Raw genomic sequence first — 23,338 nt, forward strand, 5'->3', positions numbered from 1 at the left:
GGTTCTCATCGGTGTTGTGTCCGACTGAAACACTTCCGGTTCGGGTTTTATGTCAGAAAAAAGGATGTACTTTATTATTTTCTTGGATTTATTTGATGCTAAATTAGTAATACTACAATAAGACAATATTCATATTTGAGAAGCTGGAAAACTGAATTTTTTTTACATTAAAAAAAGACAAATATTTGCCAGATTATTTTCTGCCAATCAACTAATTAAGATAAAATAAAATAATTCTTTATTAGTAATTAGAAATTTACAGGATTACAGCAGCAGAGAGGATAGTGCAAAACAAGAGACATAGTAAAAGAAAAACAAGATAAAATAAAATGAAATAAAAACAAGTATTATAAATAAGCAATAAAAAACAGTAAAAAAAAGAAATCCACAATAACTGAAATATTATATGTACAGACAGAAAAACTATTATAGCTATAAATTGTATTTTATTTCACATGTGTCATGTGGTCTGCTGGGAGCAGAGTTGGTTGTGCATCTAATTGACGAAAGGAGTAATTGTTTCAGCTGTTCTTGTATAAACTGTTCGGTAAATTCTTCATATGTTTTGTTCTTAATTAATTTGTAAAGTAACTGAAGCTGTCACACTAATGTCGTGGAGTAGAATCAGAAAGTAGCATGAGAAGAAAATACTCAAGTAAAGTAAGAGTACCTCATATTTGTACTTACAGTACCAGTCAAAAGTTTGGACACACCTTCTCATTCAACTACTTTGAAGAATGTAAAATATAAAACATATTCTGGTTTGTTGAGCATTTGTTTGTTTACCACATAATTCCATATGTGTTCCTTCATAGTTTGGATGTCTTCAATATTAATCTACAATGTAGAAAAAAATAAAAATAAAAATAAAGAAAAACCATTGAATGAGAAGGTGTGTCCAAACTTTTGACTGGTACTGTACCTACAGTGATTGGGTGATATACGTGTGTAAAAGCCACCTTGGTGGATTCAGAATGAATAGAAGAAAACCAAGTTTTACATCTCAACCTTTTATTTCCAAATTTGTCACAACAACACATTGATAAGGCCACCAACTCACTGCACATTCTGGTTGGAATCAGATAACAGGAAACAAAGACATCCAAAAATATGTTTCTTCAATATAGAATCATATAAAACTGTTTTGTTTTTTTCTTCTCCATTTTCAAAGACAGCAGATGAAGAAGTGCTTCAGGACACAATCACAGAAATATTTACACAACTGCAATCTTAATGAAACACTAAATCAGGATGTCGTACAAACATCCTGTTTTTCAAAACAAAAGCACAGGAGTTGATGACTGTCTGTAGGCGTGATGTCTGAGGAATACTGTTATTTAAATACAGCACAAAAAAAACAAACTGTACAGTAACAGTTAAAATCCTTTCAGATAACCTGTTGTACTGCAGGGGGGACAGAAAGAATTTCAAGTGGATTATGTATGAAATGCACCTTTAAGTTCCGACATTTCATAAGAGAAGAAGAGGACAGAACAGAACACCAGAGGGAGGTTACAGTACGTCTGCAGTAGTGTGTATAAAAGAAGTGAAGAGTGTAATCAGTTGTTGTATTACAAACATAAAAAGGTTTTATTCAGCTTTAAAAGGTTTTCAATACGAAAAACAGAGCTTTTCTATTGCCTCCACACGGCTCTCAACATGGCTACGGCTGAGGAGCTAACGTTGCTAACAGCGCTAACACTACAAACAACAGCAACAGTGTTTACCTGAGGGGGGCTCGCAAGTTTGCTGCTATATAAATGCTCCGAATGTCATAAAGAGAACCTTTAAATACCAAAAACAACCAACAGTAAACACCTGCACAGGTTAAAAACATAAAAGTAGTGCTTCTTTTTCTTTTTTTAAAGTCCTTCAGTTCTACAGTAACAGCAGGAATGTTTCCATATCTTTGAAATCATGAGAGGGAAAGCTGAATGAGAAACATTCAAACATATTTCTCTCTCTGGGATTCTCTCATCATAAAACTGAACTCAAAATATTTAAGGCAAGAAACCGAAAACCTGTTTTTGAGTTGATGGGTTTTCTTTTTTACGTATGATATTTGCAGTAACTTATACACACAATTGTTTAGAAGTGCTTTTTAATGTCATTCAGTTTAGTGTTAATAAAATGTGCTATGGAAGAGGCTCGTCCTCTTCAGCTTCATATGGTGCTTAAATGTTTACTCGATTTAATTATTGGGATGAACAACATTTTGAATTAGTTCAAGTTTTGGACTCTGGGATCTAAATGATAAAAAAAAAAAAAAAAAAAAAGGATTAATCGACAATTAAATTGCACATGAAAAATAGTACAAATACTATTCAGGGATGTGTACAGACTTGACTCCTGACATGAAGCTGGATCAACCAATCAGCAAAAAGCAATGTTGAGATTGGAGGTGTGTGTGTGTGTGTGTGTGTGTGTGTGTGTGTGTGTGTGTGTGTGTGTGTGTGTGTGTATTTATGTGTCTAGTGGGTATTTGTGTGGGAATATGTTGAAATGTAGCATAAAACAATATATACATGTGTAGTAACTGGTGATAACATTGTAACTCTCCCTTTAACACCTCGAGGTGTATTAGGACATTATGGTAAATGTTGTAAATAAACGTTCAGAACTGCTTTGTGCCAATATTAGAGTTTTACATTATAAAAACTACGATGAAGTACTTTGATTTATCAGGTATTTAAATCGCTGCATTTACCCCAAAAACAGGCTGTCCTGTCTGGGTGTTTTATCAGATTTCCTAATAAATTCTGCCATGTTTGTTTGCAACTCCTGCGTTACCAAGACAAAGTGAAACAGCGATGACCCTAACTCAACAGCAGCTGCTGTAAACAATAACAACAACAACAACAACAACAACAGAGGTGTGAAGGAATGTGAGGTTTCAGACTTCTTCAATAGTGCCTTCATGTTCCAATTCAAACTGTCGTCCCGTCTCAAAGGCTCAGCAGCAGATTCAGGAGCCCCGCCCTCCTCAAAACAGCTTCCCGAGAACTCGTCTCCGCACTTTCAAAGTAAAAGTCTACGTCCTCCCTTAGTGCCGGGTTCAGGCGTAGAAGATAAGCTCGGGGATCTGGCCTCCTTGCACCCCGGTGCCGTTGGTGCTGTCCGAGGAGCACTGGAACTGGAAGGTCACTTTCCCACACTGCACCTCTGTCATGCCCTCCTGGCCGAAGTAGCTGAGCTCGTTGCCGTCCAGCACCACGCTGGCGGTGTAGAAGGTGTCGGGCTCGATCTGCACCGGGTAGTCGAAGGACACGGGGAAAGTGCTGCTGGAGCCGTCTGAGAAGTACTTGATGATCTTCTGGGCCATCGACACGCCCTGCCGCTTCAGCTCGATCTTGGCGCTGTACTCGGCCGAGCCGCAGCTGGAGCCGTACAGGCCGAAGCCGGCGATGAAGACGCGCTTATCCGTGGCGAACTGGATGCTGTCGCAGCGGCCCCGGTACCGCCACTGATTGCTCCGGTAGGCGCAGGACTGGAAGCGGTGGCATCGCTGCGGCGCCAGGCCTTTGCGAGGTTTGGTGCAGAACAGCAGTTCGGGCTTGTTGGCGGCGGTGTACCAGAGGAAAATGTCGTTGGTCTCGTTGAGCGTGAGCACGCCGGACTGCGCCGCCCCGTTGGCGAAGTCCTCCAGGATCATGGTGGGGATGCGGATCAGGTAGATGGCCTTCCCTAAGACCAGACGCTTGTTCTCGATGGTCGGCGTCAGGTCTTGCCGTTGACACTCGGCCTCGGCCCAGTTCAGCGCCGCCTCGAACACCACCATCTCTTTGGCGTTGAGGGTCTCCCGCCGCAGGATGCACTCCAGCGTCTGGGTGTCGATGTCGCAGAAGCCCTCGGAGCGCAGCGCGAGCTCGGCCTGGGCGTCGATCACCTCCCAGCAGCGCTGCGTCAGGTCGGGCTCCTCGAACAGGCAGCTCTGAGACAGCAGCACGCAGGCGTTCTTGGCGCTCAGGCTCGTCTCCAGGAAGTTGACGCAGGCCCGGGCCAGGTGAGGCACGATGTACTTTTTGGCGGCGTAGAGGGTGGCGAGCACGGTGTCGGCACACAGGTCGATCTCGTCACAGTAGATGTACCTGAGGAGGAAGAGGAAGGGATCGACTTGAGACGGTGCCTTCACCTCACAAACATACATTTAAACTTTACGAATTTCATTCTGCAATACAATTAGATCCAAACTCCTTTTGTTGGTACTTTTTATATTAAGAGGTGTAATGAGTATTTGTTTTGTGTATCTTGTGTTCACAGTCCATAAACACGGACTGATTCAGAGGTCGACATACTTCAGCATGGCCAGGAACGAAGGAGGCTCCACGTCGGGGATCCGGATCTCTTCCTGGTCCTCCGCCAGCTCCCCATAAAACATGGCGTGGAACACGGAGCTGCCGACGGCCAGGACGTACTGACGGAGCAGAGGAACGACATGGACGACATAAGAGACACGGTCACTCACTTGGACCTTTTTATATTTGACTTTTTCATGTACACTACTGGCAGAACGCACATTTTTGTCTAATATTTGGTCCTTGGACAGATTTTTATGACTGAATTTATACATGTTTAACTATTTGTTTCATAAGAAGACAAGTTAATCAAGTTGTAACCATCCAAAGTTTGGATTTTGTACAGTTTTTGGCCACTTCTCCTTGTCCGAGTCAAACTAAAATAACTTAATTTCCTCTATGATGCAACTGTTGTCTGAAGGGGTGGAGAAGCTCCACCCACGGCTCCACAGAGTCTCCACCTCTGAAAAGCGGGCGATGGGTTTTACCTTATGTCCCGGTACTCGCTGCGTCCCTCCAGGCGGCCCGACCACAAAGTGAACATCTGCCATCGTCTCATTGTTGAACATGACTGAATTCCTACAAGGACACAAAATTCATTAACATTTTATCCTACAATATGAAAATATAAATATCATCGTATTCACAAATTAGAACATCTAAACTTTTAGTACATGTAGAGGTATTGTTAAACAAAATTGGCATATTTTGGGTACCAAACAAAGGATTCCTCACTCAGGATCTTCTTGTCCGACAAAAACACAGTGACATCTGTTGTTTTTATTCATCCCCAAATCAACTCCTTTGACTTTGACATGTATCTGTCTAAAATGACTTGGTTAAAAGGTCCTCTGAGACAAACTTGTAATATTTGGATATATAAATAAAACTAACTTGACTCTTTACTTTGACTTTGATGGAGCCAAGCAGTTAATGTTAAAAACGGACAGTTAAAAACGGAAATGAATAATCCCTTCCAATCAGCATCTGAATGATTCTTAGTGACTGTTGATGTAGTTTGTTCTTTTTTTTTTTATAAATACCAAGCGATCACGTCACAACTAGAGCTCTGTAATATTTCTGATAGTCTTCAGCTTACTTTTGATATTAAGCCGAGTCTGTTGCTGACTTGAATTGTGTCTCCTAGTTCAGTACGATCTGTTTAGCAACCACCTTTCTGTAACAGAGTTGTCTCATCAAGTCTCTCAGTTAACTTGTAACCAGTAATAATTGTGCAATATACACTGGTGGAAGACGTAGTCAGATCCTTTGCTTAAGTAAAAATAGAAATATCATAAAAATACTCCATTACAAGCAAAATCCTTGAACTTGAAATCAGCAAAATGTACTTTACATTATGTGTTTTATCACTCACAAGTACATGTAAGAAAAAATGTGGATACTGGGTAGATCAGTAATAAAGTTCTGCATCACATCATATGAATTATAGTTACTAGAAAAGTAGAATAAATGTAGTGGAGAAAAAAGTAAACGAGTAATATGTTAAAGGACATTTGAAGCATCCACCTGTATTATATTAAAATTTCACAATATTATAGAGAACACAATATGAATACACATAAGATATGACTATATATGACTCTGGTGCTAGCCTACAGGGCAGTGAAAGGAACAGCTCCTTCCTATCTCCAGGCCATGGTCAAGCCCTACACCCCCGCCCGACCACTTCGCTCTGCTGCCTCGGGGCGACTGGTTGCCCCGTCGCTCAGAGGTCCCTGCGGCCGATCCACCCGGTCACAGCTTTTTTCTGTCCTGGCCCCTCAGTGGTGGAATGAACTCCCCACTGACGTCAGGACAGCAGAGTCGCTGCCCATCTTTAGACGCAGGCTGAAAACTCACCTCTTCAAGAAGTACTACCCTGAGCCTTCCTCGTAGCACTTATTGCACTCGTATTAGTCTGTTGCTTATTGTATTAGTTTGTTGCACTTATTGTATTGGTATTAGTTTGTTGCACTTATTGTATTCGTATTAGTTTGTTGCACTTATTGTATTCGTATTAGTTTGTAGCACTTATGGTATTGGTATTAGTTTGTTTCTGTACTTTTGCTCTGGTTTATGCTCTTAGATGCTTGTTTAAGAAAGGAGATGCACTTATGACTTCTGGTGACTAGTAGTTCTCTTGAATACCTATGTTGAATACACTTATTGTAAGTCGCTTTGGATAAAAGCATCTGCTAAATGACTGTAATGTAATGTAATGTAATGACTACGTAATACTGTTGACAAAGTATTTTTTTTTTTTTACAAGATATGATAACAAATAACAATTCATTACACACACAACTAAAGTAGAGTAAAAGTATGTATTTGTGTACTGAGCACTTCCACCACTGACTATATGTATCACAGCTGAGGTGACAGCTTTGTGTTCAGGATACTGAACCAGAACCAGAACCAGAACCAGATCCTGTTCAGTCCTGGACCAGAATAACTGTCTCCCTCTGTGAAAGCAGAACATGTGACAGCTCTCCCCCCTGTGGACTGACCTCTCTCGGATGGTGGGGAACAGGCCCTGCCAGTTGCAGCAGCCCTGCGCTGCGGCGGCGGCGGCGGTGGTGTTGTTGCTGGTGGGGTTCTGCTGCTGGTACTGCTGGGTGGAGGAGGAGGAGGAGGAGGAGGAGGTGCTGCTCGCTGAGGCGGAGGGGACCAGCTTCTTGGTGGGAACCAGCTCTGCAGCCATCATCGTCCAGTCAGACGGCAGGCCGGGTCATGGCAGCTGGACTGAACTGCTGCTGTGGGACCGGCTCAGCGTGGGGAGCACTGCCAGGAGACATTGAAAAACCAAAAAACTTTATTTAAAACACGATGTTAACGTGAACCAAGCTAGCCACACCTCCCAGTGCTTCACACCAGCTGCTGTCTTAACATTACACCACTCACACATCACTATATGTACTATACAGTCAGAATAACCCAGTAAAGAATACACATTCAGCTCATCAACGTCCAAAAACCCGGAAGTGTCTTTTTTTTAGTCCCAACTTTAGCATTAGCATGTCCATGCTAGTTAGTTAGCTGACTAACTAAAAGCTGATTTTTTCCGACGTCAGCGTTCAATTATTTGATAAATAACTCCGTTTCTACTCACTCTAGTGTTGTGAAGCCGTGTTTATGGTCATATCTTCTGTCCACTCTGAGCAGGGGTTGAGTTGTTCAACAGAGCAGCGGCTCAGCTTTGTTTACAGTAGCTAGCTTAGCTTCTTCTGTCGCCGTCGTGAAGGCGGAGTCGACTCACTGGAGGCGCAGCGCCGCCACCTGGAGGCCGGGAGTAGCAACTACACCCAGCTGCCACTAGAAATAACCGAGAAACTAAAATATATTTATTCAAATATGTGTATTTCATGGAATGATTTTTTTTACATTACATTACATTTACATTACAGTCATTTAGCACTCTGTAATGTAAATGTAATGTAATGTTCTTATGTATTATTTTACACCTTTACAGTATAATTTGCCTTTCATTTTTGCACTACCTGTAAAAAAAGCCAGAGTAACAAAGTATTATATAAAGTTTTGATCAGTATGATTCCATTATATATAATCAACTACACTCAGCTGTCACTAGAAATAACCGTGTTCTCCCCCCGAGAAACTAAAATATATTTATTCAAATATGTGTATTTCATGTAATGATTTTTTTTTTTAGTGTTCTTATGTATTATTTTACACCTTTACAGTATAATTTGCCTAATTTTTGCACTACCTGTAAAAAAAGCCAGAGTAACAAAGTATTATATAAAGTTTTGATCAGTATGATTCCATTATATTTAATCAAATATAGTCTTTCTTTCATTTTCCCTACCTAACTATTTTTTATTTTGTTTTTTTTGTTCTTATATATTATTTTACACCTACCTACAGTGTCATTTAATTTTCAATTTCAATGTCATTTTGCACTACTGGCACTTTTTCCACCTCTCACATGTATATATGTTGAGTAAAAAGTATCCCACTATTTTTTGATAGGTATTGTACTTTTGATCTCTTTGTCTTGTTGGCTCGAAGCTAATGTGACAGTAAAATGTCTATCTATATCTATCTTTCTATCTATATATCTAACTTTCTGTCTCTCTGTCCGTCTCTCTACTGTATATGTCCAACTATCTATCTATCGATTTGTTCATACTTCATGTCTTGCATGTAAAACCTGTAAAAAAAGCCAGAGTAACAAAGTATTATATAAAGTTTTGATCAGTATGATTCCATTATATTTAATCAAATATAGTCTTTCTTTCATTTTCCCTACCTAACTATTTTTTTTTATTTTGTTTATTTTGTTCTTATATATTATTTTACACCTTTACAGTATAATTTGCCTTTCATTTTGCACTACTGGCACTTTGTCCACCTCGCACATGTATTTATGTAGAGTAAAAAGTATCCCACTTTTTATTTAAGGCATTGTTTATAAGTATTATTTGATAGGTATTGTACTTTTGATCTCTTTGTCTTGTTGGCTCTAAGCTACTGTGACAGTAAAGTTTCTATCTATATCTATCTTTCTGTCGACTTGTTCATACTTCATGTACTGCATGTAAAACCTGTAAAAAGAGCCAGTGCTGCTGAAAAATGCCGAATAAAAAAGTAGTAGTAATCAGTATGATTCCATATTGTTAAACAAATATATGACAATTTTTTTCACAAGCTTAAATTAGTATTGTTTATTTTGACCTTTTATCTCAAGTTTTTCTCAAGTTGTTGATGTCTATTTTATTGTAGGTACATTTAATTATTGGTGGTTTATTTTCTAGTTTTGTCTCATTGTTATTCAAATGTCTTCCATAATTATTAGAGGTGGGATGCCTTTATAAAGAAACATGTTTTATTGATTTACTTGTGCAATTAAAGATTCATTTTTGTCATAGCATGGACCTCCCAGTGTGTTGCTGTATTTTCAACATGTGAGGCTGTAATAAAGACAAATAAAAACAAATAACACACTCATGATATACAACATATTTCTTTATTGTTGTTACTGATAAATCGCTCTCCCATTTTGGAAAAAAAAGAACAACAATGAAAAAAAGGAAACAACACCTGTATGTACTTTATGTACAGCCAGATTAGCGTCTATAATCTCTCTTTAATAGTTTCACTGTACACATTGAAGGACAACAATCATTTACAGGCAAACTGAACAGGCTTTATTCAGTTTGAAGGTTCAGCTCTGCTTTTGGCCACTGAAAACAACAAAATATAAATCTGAAGAGAGTTCAGCTGCCAACATCACTACTGATTAGTGTTACTGCTTATGTAGTGTGAGTGACGGTAATCAGCTCCAATAGTTCAATTAACAAAGAGTGAAACGGTAAATTAGATTAAATGAATTAAAAAAAACACACACTGGTTCTATTGCTCTGAAAGTGAAAAAATAAAGTAGACGGATGTGAATGGAGTCTGGTATCATTGGGGTTTATGGTGATGCTGGTTCAGTTTGTGTATGGTTATTTAAGTATGAAAATAAACAAAAATATGCAGCAAAAAACACCTTAACTTTACTTTAATCAGGCTTTACTTTCATTCATTTGCAGACCGAAGCTTTATAACTGTCATGTTTCTGCAACGCTAGGATTAGAAACCCACAACAAACCACCAGACTCCATTCAAAATCCTCACAATTCTGTTTTCTGTCACTTGCAGCTCAGTTCCAACGTGATTCTGCTCGTTTCCTGCATCCAGTCAATGTTTCCTGTCACTTTAAAGCGACACGCAAACCCTTTCGCAACAGACTGAGTGAATTTCCCCCACCCTCTGTTATAGTGTGTCTCTGATCCAGACTGTAGCTGAGTCTACAAATATTGTTATTTCCCACTGAATGTAGTTTGAATGAAGAACATTTTCTGTTGGTTGAAAGCTTTAGTACGTCCACAATAAGCCAGCTGCAATCTTTTTCTCTCCTTTTTATTCCACTGTACATATTTAAATATCATTAATATTACTGTTCTGCAAAAACACACCTGAATGTAAGCAGAGGAGTTTGTTATGGGTAATTGGTTGATCTGGTTGAAGCTGTCAGACTGGATAAACATAGAAAACCACTGCTCTTGTGTATTTTATTGTGGGGGATAAAATGGTGGTTTTGTAAATTAATGATGTCTGCCTGATGCTGCTGTGTGGAAGGGAAGTTAAGAGGGAAAAATTCCTCACAAAAACAACCTGGAACCTTGTGTTTTAATAGCTAAAAATCACAGGATTTGGTGTATTTTTGAGAAGAAAAATCCACACTAGATGTTTTTTGGATGAACCTGAATTTAACAGATTCTCTAGTTGTTTTCTTCGGGATTTGAAGCAAACACTTTGGAAAAACTAACAGAATTAAAGTCAAAATAATGACAAACTCTCTGTCATATTGTCACATTACAGACTGGGTGGAGGTGAAGCACCAAAAACAACCAGACATTTTCTACATCATTTTACACGAAAGCTGAATTCAACACCGCAGCCACTGACTTGCTGTTTGTTTACCCGTCACATGAATAAAGTTTGATCTTTCGGCTCAACTAGTTGGTGAATAATTTGTTTGCCTTTCTCACTTTGGCGGTTAATATTTCCCTTAAATTAAACCACATTTATAAATAGATCTGCTTTAATACATACAACTGTACACATATCTGTTTACCCTTTTTACACCGTTTCAATTTACGTTAAAAAGAAAGAGCAACGCAAAATCCCCCAAAAGTTTCCCTCCATCCCACGAACACAGCTGCGTTTTTTTGAGATGATAATTTGGTAAAAAAAAGCAAAAACAAAGTGTTATGTAGTGCTAAGAGGTAAAGTCATGTATATGTACTTCTTACAACACCAGCAGAAACCCCAAAGGAATAAACTTCACTTTTCAAGTAAAACAGAGAACACGTCTTTTAAAAAAAATATCTACTCGTATCTCACAAGTCTGTCACCAAACACAAAGAGTCGTTTAAAAAACTAGTAATCGCTCCAAATAATATAATAATAGTAATAATTATAATTACACAAAATACAATATTTTCAGGCAGCATATAAAGCGTTTACAAATCTGGAGGGGAGCTTGTGTGCAGTTTGGGGACTAAACAGCTGTTTTACTAAAAAGTGTTTCACTACCATTATTTCACAACAAAATGAGCTAATTAGCATTAGCAACAACAACTGTCAGGTTTAGTAGGAAGCGTCTCGTTGTCTCCGTTCAATCTTTTGGCTTTAATTTGGCGTCATTAGGTAATCAATAAATACTTTATATGATCAAAGTAAAACAGATAAATGAGAAAAAAGTTTCACTGCAGGTTTTTTTCTCGCTGCAGTTTGTCCCAAATTTTCAACTTTAAATACAGTAAACAATAAAAAAAAAAAGCAGCAGGTTTTCAAATGGAGCCTCGCCACCACCATGCTGATCAAAACTACTCAATCAGAAGAAATTCAATCCAAAATATTTCACAACCCTGCAAAGGGGAAAAAAACAAAAACTTAAGCTGAAACTCATGAGCCAAGAATTCAAACCTAAAATATTTCTGTTACTTCAGATTCATTTGTAGTTTTTTTTTCACTTTGGAGAGAAGCTCTTGATTTGATCTAAAAACTATCAAAGTGTCACATGACAGCAGATGTGTTTGCACGTGGAGGCTCGTTACAGTATATTACAGTTATCATCAACAACATGATCCTACTCTGCTGCTGGTAAAACACTCTGAAGGGTTTCAGTTCAAAATGGAACAAAAAGTCTTTTTGTTGTATACTAAGAATCGCTGTGTTTTTGTCAGCTTAGAATGAGCCCTTCATATCTACCACAATCTACCACGCCATGTTTCTACAGTAGCCCAGAACGGACAAACCAAACACGGTTTCGAGAAAGAGCCTTTTTCGCGTTTTATACCTGTAGGCCACCGTAGTTCTCCGACCCAATTGTGAAAGCTGGGATGAGCAGACGGGTATTCAGTTGATTGCAATATGCAACCTCACCACTAGAGGCCTCTACATCCCTCACACTGCTCCTTTAAACTCACAACTCAAGGCATTTTAAAAAATATAGATCTTTAACATTTCACACTCCTGCTGCAAGAATTCATCAATTTGCTATCATCACAAGTACAACTATGTCACAGATTTCTCTTTTTCTATGGCACACCACAGCTCACTGCGAATAAAATAAAATAATAAAAATGAAAATGAAACTCCAGTTAATTGTCTGGGAGTGATTCAACAAAATGAACGGAGTGATACATCTTCTCTAGTCTTCTAATCTCTGTGATGCTTTCTCATTTTGAAATAAAACTCTTCAGAGGTTTGTGATCTGAACTGCTGACAGCGTTTCCGTCAGGGTGACTGTCCACCCAGCATAAGTGTCACTGACTCCAGCTCCAGCTCAGGGTCATGACCTTTGACCTCTTAGCGTGGGCATTTTACAGGATCTCCAAAATCCGACAGAATAAAAGTCTTCTTCAGGCTGCAGGCAACAACTTAAATGGGAGAAAATTAAAATGACACTAAATTAATTAAAAAAAAGCAAAAATCCACCGAGTCCTGTGCAGACTGGGACGTCATCTAGAGGTTAAATTAGAGCGCTCACATAAATTCTGATTATAAATGAGGGGATTTAGTCGTCACATGTTGGATGAGCTTATGAAACATTCTGACCTCCTTATTCATCCTTAAAACAATTGGCTCGTTACTTTTCTTATTTTTAAAGACAAAAAAGTCGATCTTCTCGTGAACAAAATCAATTTTACTCAACGCCTCAAATAATTCCTGTTGTGAATAAAAAAAGGCACATTAATTATGAACAATTTACTGGAGTGTTTTGGGGTCGGTGATGGCGGAGAGTTTTTTTGTTAAAGAAAAATAACAAATAAAAATTCCAGCTTTACTAAAATGTACCAAGAGTTCCTGTTTATATACATTTTTTTTGCCACTTCCTGTTTCATTCATCGTCTCATCCAGAGGTTTGTTTGTTTCGGGACCCGGGCCAGCCTAAGTCCGAAGAGAGGGGGGGAATATCTGACAAATCTTAAAAGGAGCAGTCCGAGTAAACAGTCACCTTCAGTTTTCTGCTTCCTCATCCAGACTCAGAGGTGGAGACAAACTCCTCCACCCACTTCCCACTTCTTTGATGCTCCACCTTTTGAGTTGGAGGTCATACGAAGACCTTGGCGAGCGCGTCGGCCCCGGCGCTGCCGATGTAGCACTTGGAGGGGTGGAACGCCACGTCGTGGATCGACTCCTCGGACTTCTTGCGGTGGGCGGTGAACTCCTGGATGCACGTCTTGCTCTCCATGTTCCACAGACGGATGGAGCAGTCGTGACCTGGGAGGAAGAGAGAGAGAGAGAGACGATGAAGGTGGAGGACGGTGTCCATCATGGTCCAGGAAGCCGCCTGATTGGCCAATCCATTAACCTAAATCATGTTTGGCTACCTGCGCTTTTTGGGTTTGTGAAACCTTCATTATATTAAATGTGAAAATAGGAAAAAAAGTGTGATTTCTGGGTTTTGATCTGCATCGAGAAAAATCTGTAAAAAAATCCAGTTTATTTCTGTTTTCACATATAGGCTGTTATTTTCACAGATTCTTTTTGGAGCAGTAGAGAGTTTATTTTTACTGATTATTATGTGCCACCCAATGAATGTTTACATTTTTCAAATAAACAACAATTATAGCTGAGAAATGTTAATACTTTTAAGAGAAAATGTGCCAAAATCATGGATTTTGTGTATTAATACACACTTAATTGATATTAATCTTCCCATCTTGTGAAAATAATAAGCGTATTTCCCAACACTGGTGGAATCTGCTGTATTTATTTGAATATATACTAAATATCATATTTTTTTTGTTTTTCAGACAGCGTGTGATTGAGCACTCACTTCCAGACATGAGGTAAAGTCCGTTTGGATCCACAGCGAGACACGTGACCGAGTCCAGGTGAGCGACCATCGAGTGGATCAGTTTACCTTCAATGAAAAAACAGAAAAAAAATAAATGACACTTTGATACAGATTTATATGAAGAGAAAATATAAAATACAAAATATCAAACGGACAATATGATTTTATCTCAAATTCTTATCAACGTTGTGAGTGTGAGTTTATAAATATTACATTACTAAATATGTTAAATAATGTTATTTTATAAAAAGTTACACAAATATCTGCTTCTTTTCTGTTTATTGGCAATGTGTCTATTATCACCAAATGTGTGTTGGTTCAGAAACAGACAGAAAAGTGCATGAATATTCCTCTTAAAGTACCTCTTAAAATGTAAATACATTGATTTAGTATTTGGCTTCCATAATCAAAGCAGCAGAAGCAGAGAAATCCCGACTGTGTCATGCTCCAAAAAACTCCTACATTTCCCACAATGCAATTTACCAGCAACTTTCATAAGAGGCTCCCTGCTTGATGAACTCCCTCATACAAAAAAAAACAACCTTTCACTTTGAATTCATACCACAGGTTTATGTTAGAAATGTATAGTCTGCAAGCTCAAGCTTAGATAACCCTGATGATGTCACGGTGATGTCATCAGAGTTCTTTTTCTCAGACTAGACACACTTCTTGCAGAGCGACAAGAAGATTATACAAAAGTGTGGGATTATTCACGACAATGTTAACAGGATTCGACTTGTAAAAATGGTGGCGTGTTCCTTTAAATGTAATAGAAAAGCCTCCTCTGCAGCAGCTAGTGATGTTGATGATGATGATGATGATGAAGGTGATGATGGCATGTTATACCTGTGTTATTATCGAAGAACTGGATGTGCCGGTCCTCCTGAGCTGTGATGGTGATTGGCAGCGTGGGATGACTCAGCACTTTATTGATCTTGCAGGGAGCTTCTGTGTGGAGGCGGACGAGAGAAAGGACAACAGTAGCATTTAATACCTACAATCTTCAGCCCGACGGGACGGAGGAAACACTAAGACACCAACAGTGAATGTTTTGACTACAAGTTTTGTGTGTGTATCAAAGTCTGATATCTCTTCTTCCTCTGAGTCATAGAGCTCCATTAAAAACACATCAATGAGTCTCACTGTTGTTCCTTCATCACCATGAACACACACACTGTAGTTTGTTTTGAATCAGTCACACACACACACACACACACACCATCCTGCTGCCAAAAAATACTCACTCGAGCACCAAATGTGGATTAATCCGCCGATGAAAATAGTCCCGAATAAATGCACTATATACTCCTGTTTGATAAAAACTACAGTGACCAGCTGCTTTAGGAAACTACTGAGCCTTTTTTAAACATGAAACTACGTATTTGTGTTTTTAAAAATGTGCGTCCAATAGTGAGTCTGAAAGCCTTGAGAGAAAGACTAACAAAATGTTGGTTTTCTGTCTTTTCATGGGATTTTTTTTTACCATAATAAAATAACAGAATAATGCCAGACTGATTCTGTAATGTGAACATCAGAAATGTGAAGAAAGACATCATGATTTTCAGTTTTATAGCGTCTTAAATGACATTTTGCGCCATAATAAGATGAACAAAAGCAGGATTTTTAACAACAAAAAAGAGATAACTTAAGTAAAAGAGCAGTACAACACTGTACAAATACTCCAGTACAAGTAATAGGTACACATTCAGCATTAGTAGTCTGTTATTCAGCTGTTTTTTGTGGAACCTTGAGGTTTAATTATCTGACTTTTCAGCCTCAGATGGAGCTGTACTGATGCGATCAAACAGATAACAACTTTTCCCTCCGTGACTGTGGAGGTCGCCTCGTTTGGACTTGTGATTGGTGGGTAGATTTACCTGGCGGTCCGGCAGACTCCAGCTTCAGGACGAGCTGCTGCGTCTCCATGTTGAAGAGTCCGATGTGTCCGGTGGTGAACGACGTCACCATGTGAGCCGAATCGCTGCTCACCAGGTCCACCGACGTCGGCACGCCGAGCTCTGAGACAAACGCAGGCGGCAGAGGTTAAATGTGTGAACGCAGGAAAGTAAAAGAGACACCGATGAATCAAGTAAATTCAACTCTTTAAATGTGTAGAAACGAATATATACACTGTCTAAGTACTTCATGATGAGTATTCTTTGTGATTTTTGTAATATTGTCACATGTTACTAGTTTAGAATCCAGTGGTGGAATATAAATATGAACATTTACCTACGGAAAGTACTTACAAGTACTATACTTTACAACGGTGTATTAGGGCCATTGTAAAAAAATATAAATATTTGAATATTACCTCCCGGCTCCTTAATCATTTTTTTTTAATTACTTAAACATCTACAGCACTGAAATGTAACATACACATTAATGCATCAGTTTTTATTATTAATATTATTTATGACAGGGAACATTTTACTGCACAATGACTACATTTACTTTAAGTACTTTAAGTATATTCTGCTGATAATACTTACAAATGTTTACTTAGGTAAAAGTAAACTTAAGTATTTAAGAAAAAGCCATTTAGATCTACATAGGGGGCGGGTCCTCTTCCACAAAGGTTTGCCATTTTGCACCGCCATGTTTCCACAGCAGCCCAGAAAGGACAAACCGAAAACAATCCAAACTAAAATATCCTGTTACAACCATCACATACTCATTCAAGCAGCTTGCACACTGCATCATTGCACTTGTATCTACATTTCATTGTCATTGTTTTTTGTGTTCATGTATACATATGTTGTACATAATAGTTAAATGTCTATCCCTTTGTTCCGCTTGGATCTCCTTGTAGTTTTGTTTTGTTTTATTTGTCTGTTTCTTTGTATTAGTGAGCGGAAGAAACCGGAGTCAAAATCCTTGTATGCTTACGCATACATGTCCAATAAAGCTGATTCTGATTCTGATGTCCCTAAATCTTTCACATTGCTACTTAAAAATGCCGACCTGGATTTTTGATCCAGAAAATGAGCATCGGATGAATAAATGATGAATGTTGAAAGCTGTAGCCCTTCTTGTTCATTATTGGGGTTTCCTGTCCTGAAATAAAGTGGATATTGTGACAACAGGAAGTTATCCGGGTTCATCCACTGAGGACCGTGAATGTGAACTCCCTGTGATAGCTTCATGCTGGACCCCAGTGCCGACCTCACAGACTGATACTCATCTCTTTACCAAACCCACTGATTTCCTCACCTCCTCTCTCGTTGAAAACAGCGAGGGACGGCGAGGTGTCAGCGGCGTCCCACAGCCGGACCGTCCCATCAGCCGAGCAGGAGAGGAGGCGCTGGTGAGCCGAGCTGTAGACCAGACCCCAAACCGAGTCCGTGTGACCGCACAGCGCCCCCCGCAGGACAGAGGGCTCTGAGAAAAGAAACATCACAGACAGAGAGAAATGTCAGATGTCAGGAGTACACGTCCTGCAGCAGACGTCATGAATGATTAGCGGAACGTACCATATGAGTCGTAGGGGTCGATGTTGGGGCTGGGGGTGTTCCAGCTCTGGATGGTTCCGTCCACCCCCCCACTGAAGCACTGCTCACCACTGGAGCTCATGGTAACGCACAGCACAGCACCGCTACACAAAGGAGACATCTTTTACTTTAACGCTTCATACTAGAATATCCAAACATATCTGTGTTAAAAAGTGTGTTTGCATGCTATTTCATTAAGACTTTAAAGGAATAAAAGTGAACATTATAACTTGACTTTTAGGATTATTCTTTGATTTATACTGATAATAAGTCAGAATTCTAGATTTTGGGTATTTTTATCATATTTTATTCAACCTTTTTTTCATCAAATTAACCCAAAATGTATCTTAAACCCAAATGTATGTAAATGTTCTGGTGCTTAGCTCAATTTCTAGCCTGCCAATTGAGCTGTTTTCCTATAAAGTAAGAGTAAAGTAAAGTAAGATATCAGATATTGTTTACTACCCAAACAAAGATGTGTAATAAGGAGTATAACTGTAATTTGCTTGGTCAAAGACAAAGTTTTTAAGTACACTATACAGTTTTGAGAACTTTTTCAAACCGGTAAAGAGGATCTCACCTGTGAGCTCTGAATGTGTAGATGGGCTCCACGTCTAAAGCAGTACACCTGGATGATTATGAACCCAGAACAGAGTTTGTATTAACAGAAAACACTAAAACATGATATATATATGATTAGAAAAACAGAAACAAAGGGCTGTGTCTCTTATCAGCCTGTTTCAGATTACTGCAGCTGAGGTAAATGAAGTATTTACAGTGTATGGATATATTAAATATATTTAACACTCACTTCTTGGCGGGCGACGTCTTCTGGAGGTTCCACAGTTTGAGGGTGTGGTCCTCGGAGGCCGTGACCAGGACCGGCTCCACCGGGTGGAAGGCCAGACTCCGGACCGAGTCAAAGTGGCTCCTCAGGGTGAACTTTGGGTTCCAGGTTTTCCTCAGAGCGTCTGTGTTGTTGGTGATCTGAGGGACACAATCAACGTGATGATGGTACTTTGTAGCCTTTAAAGCAGAATGACACAACGATACATACTCATAGAACTCTAAAGCAGTGAGAGGAAATCAGGAATGACAACAAACTATGGGCCAACACAACTGGATTTAAGACTTTATAGCGAATGGCTTCAAATACATTTGAAGACCTCACTTGCTACTGTTAGGGAGAAGGTAAGGCTGTCATTTCTTAATTTTTCTGACTGTGGACACAAAGTTTGTGGTTAGAATTTAAAGAGAACCCCACTCTCTCTCAGCTTGAGCTGCTGGTTCTAAGCCGCAATCCCATATTGTGAATTATGTGGAAAAAATAAGGAGGAATGTTTCACCCAAAAACTAAAATCAAAACAAAAAAATTATAATTTTTTGCATAATTAATGTTATGTTGAAAAACGTTCCAAAGAAAGAAAATCAAATGGATACTTCAAAATAAAAAAGGTGAATTAAATTAAAAGTCCTTACAAATGAAATTAAAAAGATTAAAATGAAACATGTCTAATTGAAAATCAGTTAAAAGCTTTAAGGATTAGTTCAACATTTTGGGAAATACTTTTCAGAGTGTTGGATGTAGATGAATGTTTAATCAGTGTAAAAATGTAAAGACTGCTCACAGAGATGACAAGGCTCGAGGAAGTCTCAATAAACTTAAAAGTCTATTTCCAAGTATTTCTTAAAATGGGAATAGCTGAAATGAAAATGCTCAAATAAAAAGCTTTAAATAAATAATGCTTTTTATGTAATTTTTCATTAGTTCTTTTTGAGGAGGAGCCCTGACGGCTGGAGTTATCTTCTGAAACTTATCTGCTGCTAAAGAGTTTTTTGTGTTTTTGTTATTATTCTAATCCACTGTAAACGGTCAGACTGCCAGTTTGTTTTACTCACATCGTACCCCAGGCTCTCAGCCTCGTTGGCGACCGTCAGTCCGGCCAGTTCTCCCAGTCCCAGCTCGTTAGAAACCGCCTCGTCCACTCTGCCCATTATGAACGACTTCCCAGTCGAAGGCAGGAATGTCATCGCCTCTACGGAGACAAAACAGGCAATTTACGATAAGAAAGACCTTCTTCATGAATGATACTAATAATGTTAACTAGTGAATCAAGGAGGGATGGTTACCGTCTTCAGTGCGCCCCACTTCCTGCTCATTGAGTCTGGGTACACTGGGGCGGGAGGGGGGCGTCACAGACGGCTGCATGGAGGGCTCCTCACCCTCCCGCAGGTTAGCCAGCATGTCCTGAAGCCGAGACCGGTTTGGTCCTGGAGGAGGAGGAAGAGGAGGAGGAGGAGGAGACAAAAATCAGAGGAGGAAACAGAAATGCCCAGTCAGGAAAAAGTCAGAGGAAAAATGTAAAGAAAAGGAGAAAGATGGAAAACAGTCCACAATGGAGGAAATGAAATAAGTCACTTACAACTGGAGAAAAAGTAATAAGTCTTATGAGTTCATATTGTCACAAAAAAGAGAAATCAACATGAAGGATGAAAATAAAGCAGAACATGAGCAGCTCTGCAGAGGATCAAAAAGGAGATGAAGGAAAATAAAACCAGAGAAACAATGTGAAACACAGAAATAATAATAATAATAACAATAAGCAGAAGAAGAAGAAACAGATGAAATGTACCAGCTGCTGTTTGGTGAACTGCAGGCGGTGAAGAAAAAAAACAGGAATGTTAAGAGATGCACTGATATTGTTATCATAATTCATCAATATCAGAAAACTGCCCGACTGTGCCGTTATGTCGACAGCATAATCCACTTAGAGAAAAGCCATTTAAGGATGACGGATGTTTTCCGGTGCTGATAAATGGATTTAAACTCTAATGCCTCAATAAGAATCAGAGTAAAAGATTAAGCCAAATGTGATGGCTTTAAAAATCCCAAAGTGCTTTCCTTTGAGACTTTTGACAAAAGTGCAGGAAATCTACAAAATAAAAGAAGAGTTTTGTGAAGATTTTAAAAATGGTAAACACATGTAAACCACGACCTTTGCTTTTCTTAAAAGGAGACAAAACAAAGGAGGCAGAGGACACAAGAGACACAGACGAGGGGAGAATAGAAGGACGTCCACATTAATTCACTCAAACACTAAAACACCTTTGAACCTCGGAGAGGCACTGAGACAAAGCAGAGTGAGATCAGAGACGGATTCACAGCTATGAGCAGGTGATTGACGTGAGACTAGTGAGGGTTATAGTGTTGGTGAGGTAGAATACATGTGCTGGTGTGTTGGAATGTTTATGAGTTAGCCAAACAGAACCCTGATTTGAATGTGACTAAATGTGATCTAATAGTTTGGGCTTTCTAGATACTGATGCAGAGACTTCAAAATAAAATGCTGATTTAAATATTTTTTCACTAAGCTCTGACGGACTGAGAGGAGAGGAAAAACCAGAAAAACAAAGTGATTCAAAGGAACAGAAATAAATAAAAGAAAAACAGGATGAGGAAGGGAGGAGGAGGAGCTGGAGGCCCGGTACAGGACTTACTCTTTACCCCCTTCTTGCCCTTGCGTTCCTTCCTGTACCGCTCCTTGAGCTGGGCTATCAGACCCTGGTCCACGTCCCAGGCCACTTCACCCAGAGGAGACTCTTCCTTCTCTACAGGCCAGCGGGAGGAGGAGGGGGAGGAGGAGGAGGAGGAGGAGGAAGGTGGGGTAGAAACCTGTTATAAGTGTCTGTATGCACTACGACATATTCAACTTTACTTTGAAAATCCTCCTGAGGCAGATGGGAGGAGGAAATCTTCTTTTTTTTTTTGGTCATAACTGTTCCTGGGTCTTTTGTAGTTTTGGCCATAACTTATTTCAGTTGTGAAAACAAACCAAAGCAATCCGCATCCCTGGTTTGGAAGCGGAAAATGCAAACGTAGACAGAAGTAATATTGTTTAAATAAATACTACATAATAAAGCTAGGGTTGCTAATGTTGAGAAACTAGCAAGAGTATCCAACCTTAAAACCAGTGCTTAATTTGTCAAGTGGGAGCTCCCGGAGCGCACAGGCACAGGCACACAGGCGCGCGCCTGTCTCCGTCAACACTCTACCACCGACGCTTCTATCAAATGGAACGGTGTAGCTCCTTTTCCGCAATAGGCTAGCCCAGATATTTTGAGTATCTCCAAGAATTGAGAAATCACCATGACAGATATTAAAACCAGATATTAAAACGAAACAAACTTTAATTTATGTATTTAATTATTTGATTTTTCACACACAAATCCAGATCCAGCTGGCGGAGCGCACGTCCCTTCCGGAGCCCCCCCTTGCTCCCCCTCAAATTAAGCACTGCTTAAAACACATCCAGTGTTGTCAACTCTTTTCCATTGAAAGTAGCTAGCAGCATTAGCTCCAAAAGTCGCTAAACCTAGCAAGAAAGTGCCAGGTTGGCCTCCCTTTAAGCCTGTCTTTCTTTGTCAGAGCATGTGCTGCTGTCTGGATGTCATGAGAATTTCAACATAACATAAAATAATAAAACATTTTTTTGAAGAATATTACCAACCATAGCTTTAAAAAAATGCTTGTTTATTATCTTTCCTTGGAGCCAGATGAAAAGATCAATCTTAAGTTTGTGTGTTACGCATGGAGTCAGGAGGTGGTTATCCTAGCTTAGCATAAAGACTGGCAGCAGGGGGAAACAGCTAGCCTGTCTACGCCCCAAATCAAGTCCAAAGTTAGCTTTAGAGGTGTCATTTTTTCTTAATTGTGGACAGAGCCAGGCTAGCTGTTTCCCCCTGCTGCCAGTCTTTATGCTAAGCTAGGCTAACCATCTCCTGACTCCAGTTAAAATTTGGATGCTCATTTAATTTTTTACTTCCAATCAATCCCTCTGCATTTACCCGGAGGCCAAAACTACAAAAACTAAGACCCAATACAAAACTTTTGTTTGTGTCTATTAGTATATAAATGCCATATAATTAGCAATATGGGACAGACACTGTAAATAAATATGTAATCATCATGAATACTTTTAGACTCTGCTGAGGCTCCGAACATTGACAACAAAGAGAAACAAGAGGAACATCAACACAGTTCACTTCTGGTGTCAAACAAACAAATATGAAGCAAATACGCTGTTGAATGTGGAAACACAAACGGACACAAGGTGTCAAAAAACAGGGTGAGATAACAAACAAACAAACAAACAAATAAAAAAAATAACAGCTGGAATCCAAATAAAACTCTCATAGTTCTCTTCAGTTCTGGAAGTGAGATGTTAATGAAGGAGATCGACTCTTTCTAATAAAGAAGCCACAAAAACCTTTAAAGGGATCATTCTGCTGCTTTGCAGTGGGGGTATAAGAGGTACTTATACTTATGAGGTGTTCTGACTTAAGTAGATGGAATTTGGAGAAACAGATATGAGTACCAGCGCGGGTAGAAAAACATTGTGTTGATGTGGATGTATGTATTAGGCACCTACAAAAAATCAATATCAGTTTAAGTGTACAGTATATTCAGAAAATGTTACGAAGATAACTGTACTGAAAATGAAACTAACAGTATCTAAACTGTTATTATCAACGGAGAGAGCAGAGATAAGTTTCGGAAAATATTTTAAATGTAGATTTTTTTTCTGTCAATTGAAATTAGATAAAAGCCGGCCTAAAAAAGGTGTGTTATAAGTTTTCTTTTGGAAATATATCCACACTCTTTTTTGGGTTTCTTT

At 39.1% G+C, this 23,338-nt stretch overlaps 2 protein-coding genes across 2 annotated transcripts in view; both read right to left on the bottom strand.

Annotated features, from left to right (window-relative positions):
* Positions 1 to 1,007: 1,007 nt before the first annotated feature.
* LOC129095685 (BTB/POZ domain-containing protein 3-like) lies at positions 1,008 to 7,489 on the bottom strand. The gene is made up of 5 exons (XM_054604226.1): positions 7,405 to 7,489; positions 6,803 to 7,076; positions 4,784 to 4,874; positions 4,296 to 4,414; positions 1,008 to 4,088 (listed from the first exon to the last, which is right to left on the bottom strand). Exons 2-5 carry the CDS (start codon positions 6,997 to 6,999, stop codon positions 3,056 to 3,058), a joined length of 1,440 nt encoding a protein of 479 aa, XP_054460201.1. The 5' UTR covers positions 7,000 to 7,076; positions 7,405 to 7,489; the 3' UTR covers positions 1,008 to 3,055.
* A 1,811-nt stretch (positions 7,490 to 9,300) lies between these two features.
* LOC129096032 (striatin-like) overlaps positions 9,301 to 23,338 on the bottom strand; it is a 49,940-nt gene continuing 35,902 nt past the window's right edge. Inside the window, exons 8-18 of the mRNA XM_054604679.1 lie at positions 21,162 to 21,272; positions 19,794 to 19,934; positions 19,563 to 19,699; positions 18,475 to 18,650; positions 18,244 to 18,291; positions 17,646 to 17,767; positions 17,386 to 17,553; positions 16,050 to 16,190; positions 15,019 to 15,120; positions 14,152 to 14,238; positions 9,301 to 13,592 (exon numbers count right to left, since the gene is read on the bottom strand). Of these exons, the coding sequence (XP_054460654.1) occupies positions 13,423 to 13,592; positions 14,152 to 14,238; positions 15,019 to 15,120; positions 16,050 to 16,190; positions 17,386 to 17,553; positions 17,646 to 17,767; positions 18,244 to 18,291; positions 18,475 to 18,650; positions 19,563 to 19,699; positions 19,794 to 19,934; positions 21,162 to 21,272 (1,403 nt within the window). The 3' untranslated portion in view covers positions 9,301 to 13,422. The remainder of the gene's footprint in view (positions 13,593 to 14,151; positions 14,239 to 15,018; positions 15,121 to 16,049; positions 16,191 to 17,385; positions 17,554 to 17,645; positions 17,768 to 18,243; positions 18,292 to 18,474; positions 18,651 to 19,562; positions 19,700 to 19,793; positions 19,935 to 21,161; positions 21,273 to 23,338) is intronic.

This window comes from Anoplopoma fimbria, chromosome 9, assembly GCF_027596085.1.
Source record: "Anoplopoma fimbria isolate UVic2021 breed Golden Eagle Sablefish chromosome 9, Afim_UVic_2022, whole genome shotgun sequence".
In the NCBI taxonomy this organism is placed as follows: domain Eukaryota; kingdom Metazoa; phylum Chordata; class Actinopteri; order Perciformes; family Anoplopomatidae; genus Anoplopoma; species Anoplopoma fimbria.

Bases quoted from the DNA above. Each gene is read 5' to 3' on its own strand.
- LOC129095685 (XM_054604226.1), bottom strand. From the start codon at position 6,999: ATGATGGCTGCAGAGCTGGTTCCCACCAAGAAGCTGGTCCCCTCCGCC. The intron at 4,415-4,783 runs GTAAAACCCATC...CTGCTCCGTCAG, and splicing joins AGCGAGTACCGGGACATAAG to TACGTCCTGGCCGTCGGCAG. The intron at 4,089-4,295 runs GTATGTCGACCT...CTTCCTCCTCAG, and splicing joins TCGTTCCTGGCCATGCTGAA to GTACATCTACTGTGACGAGA.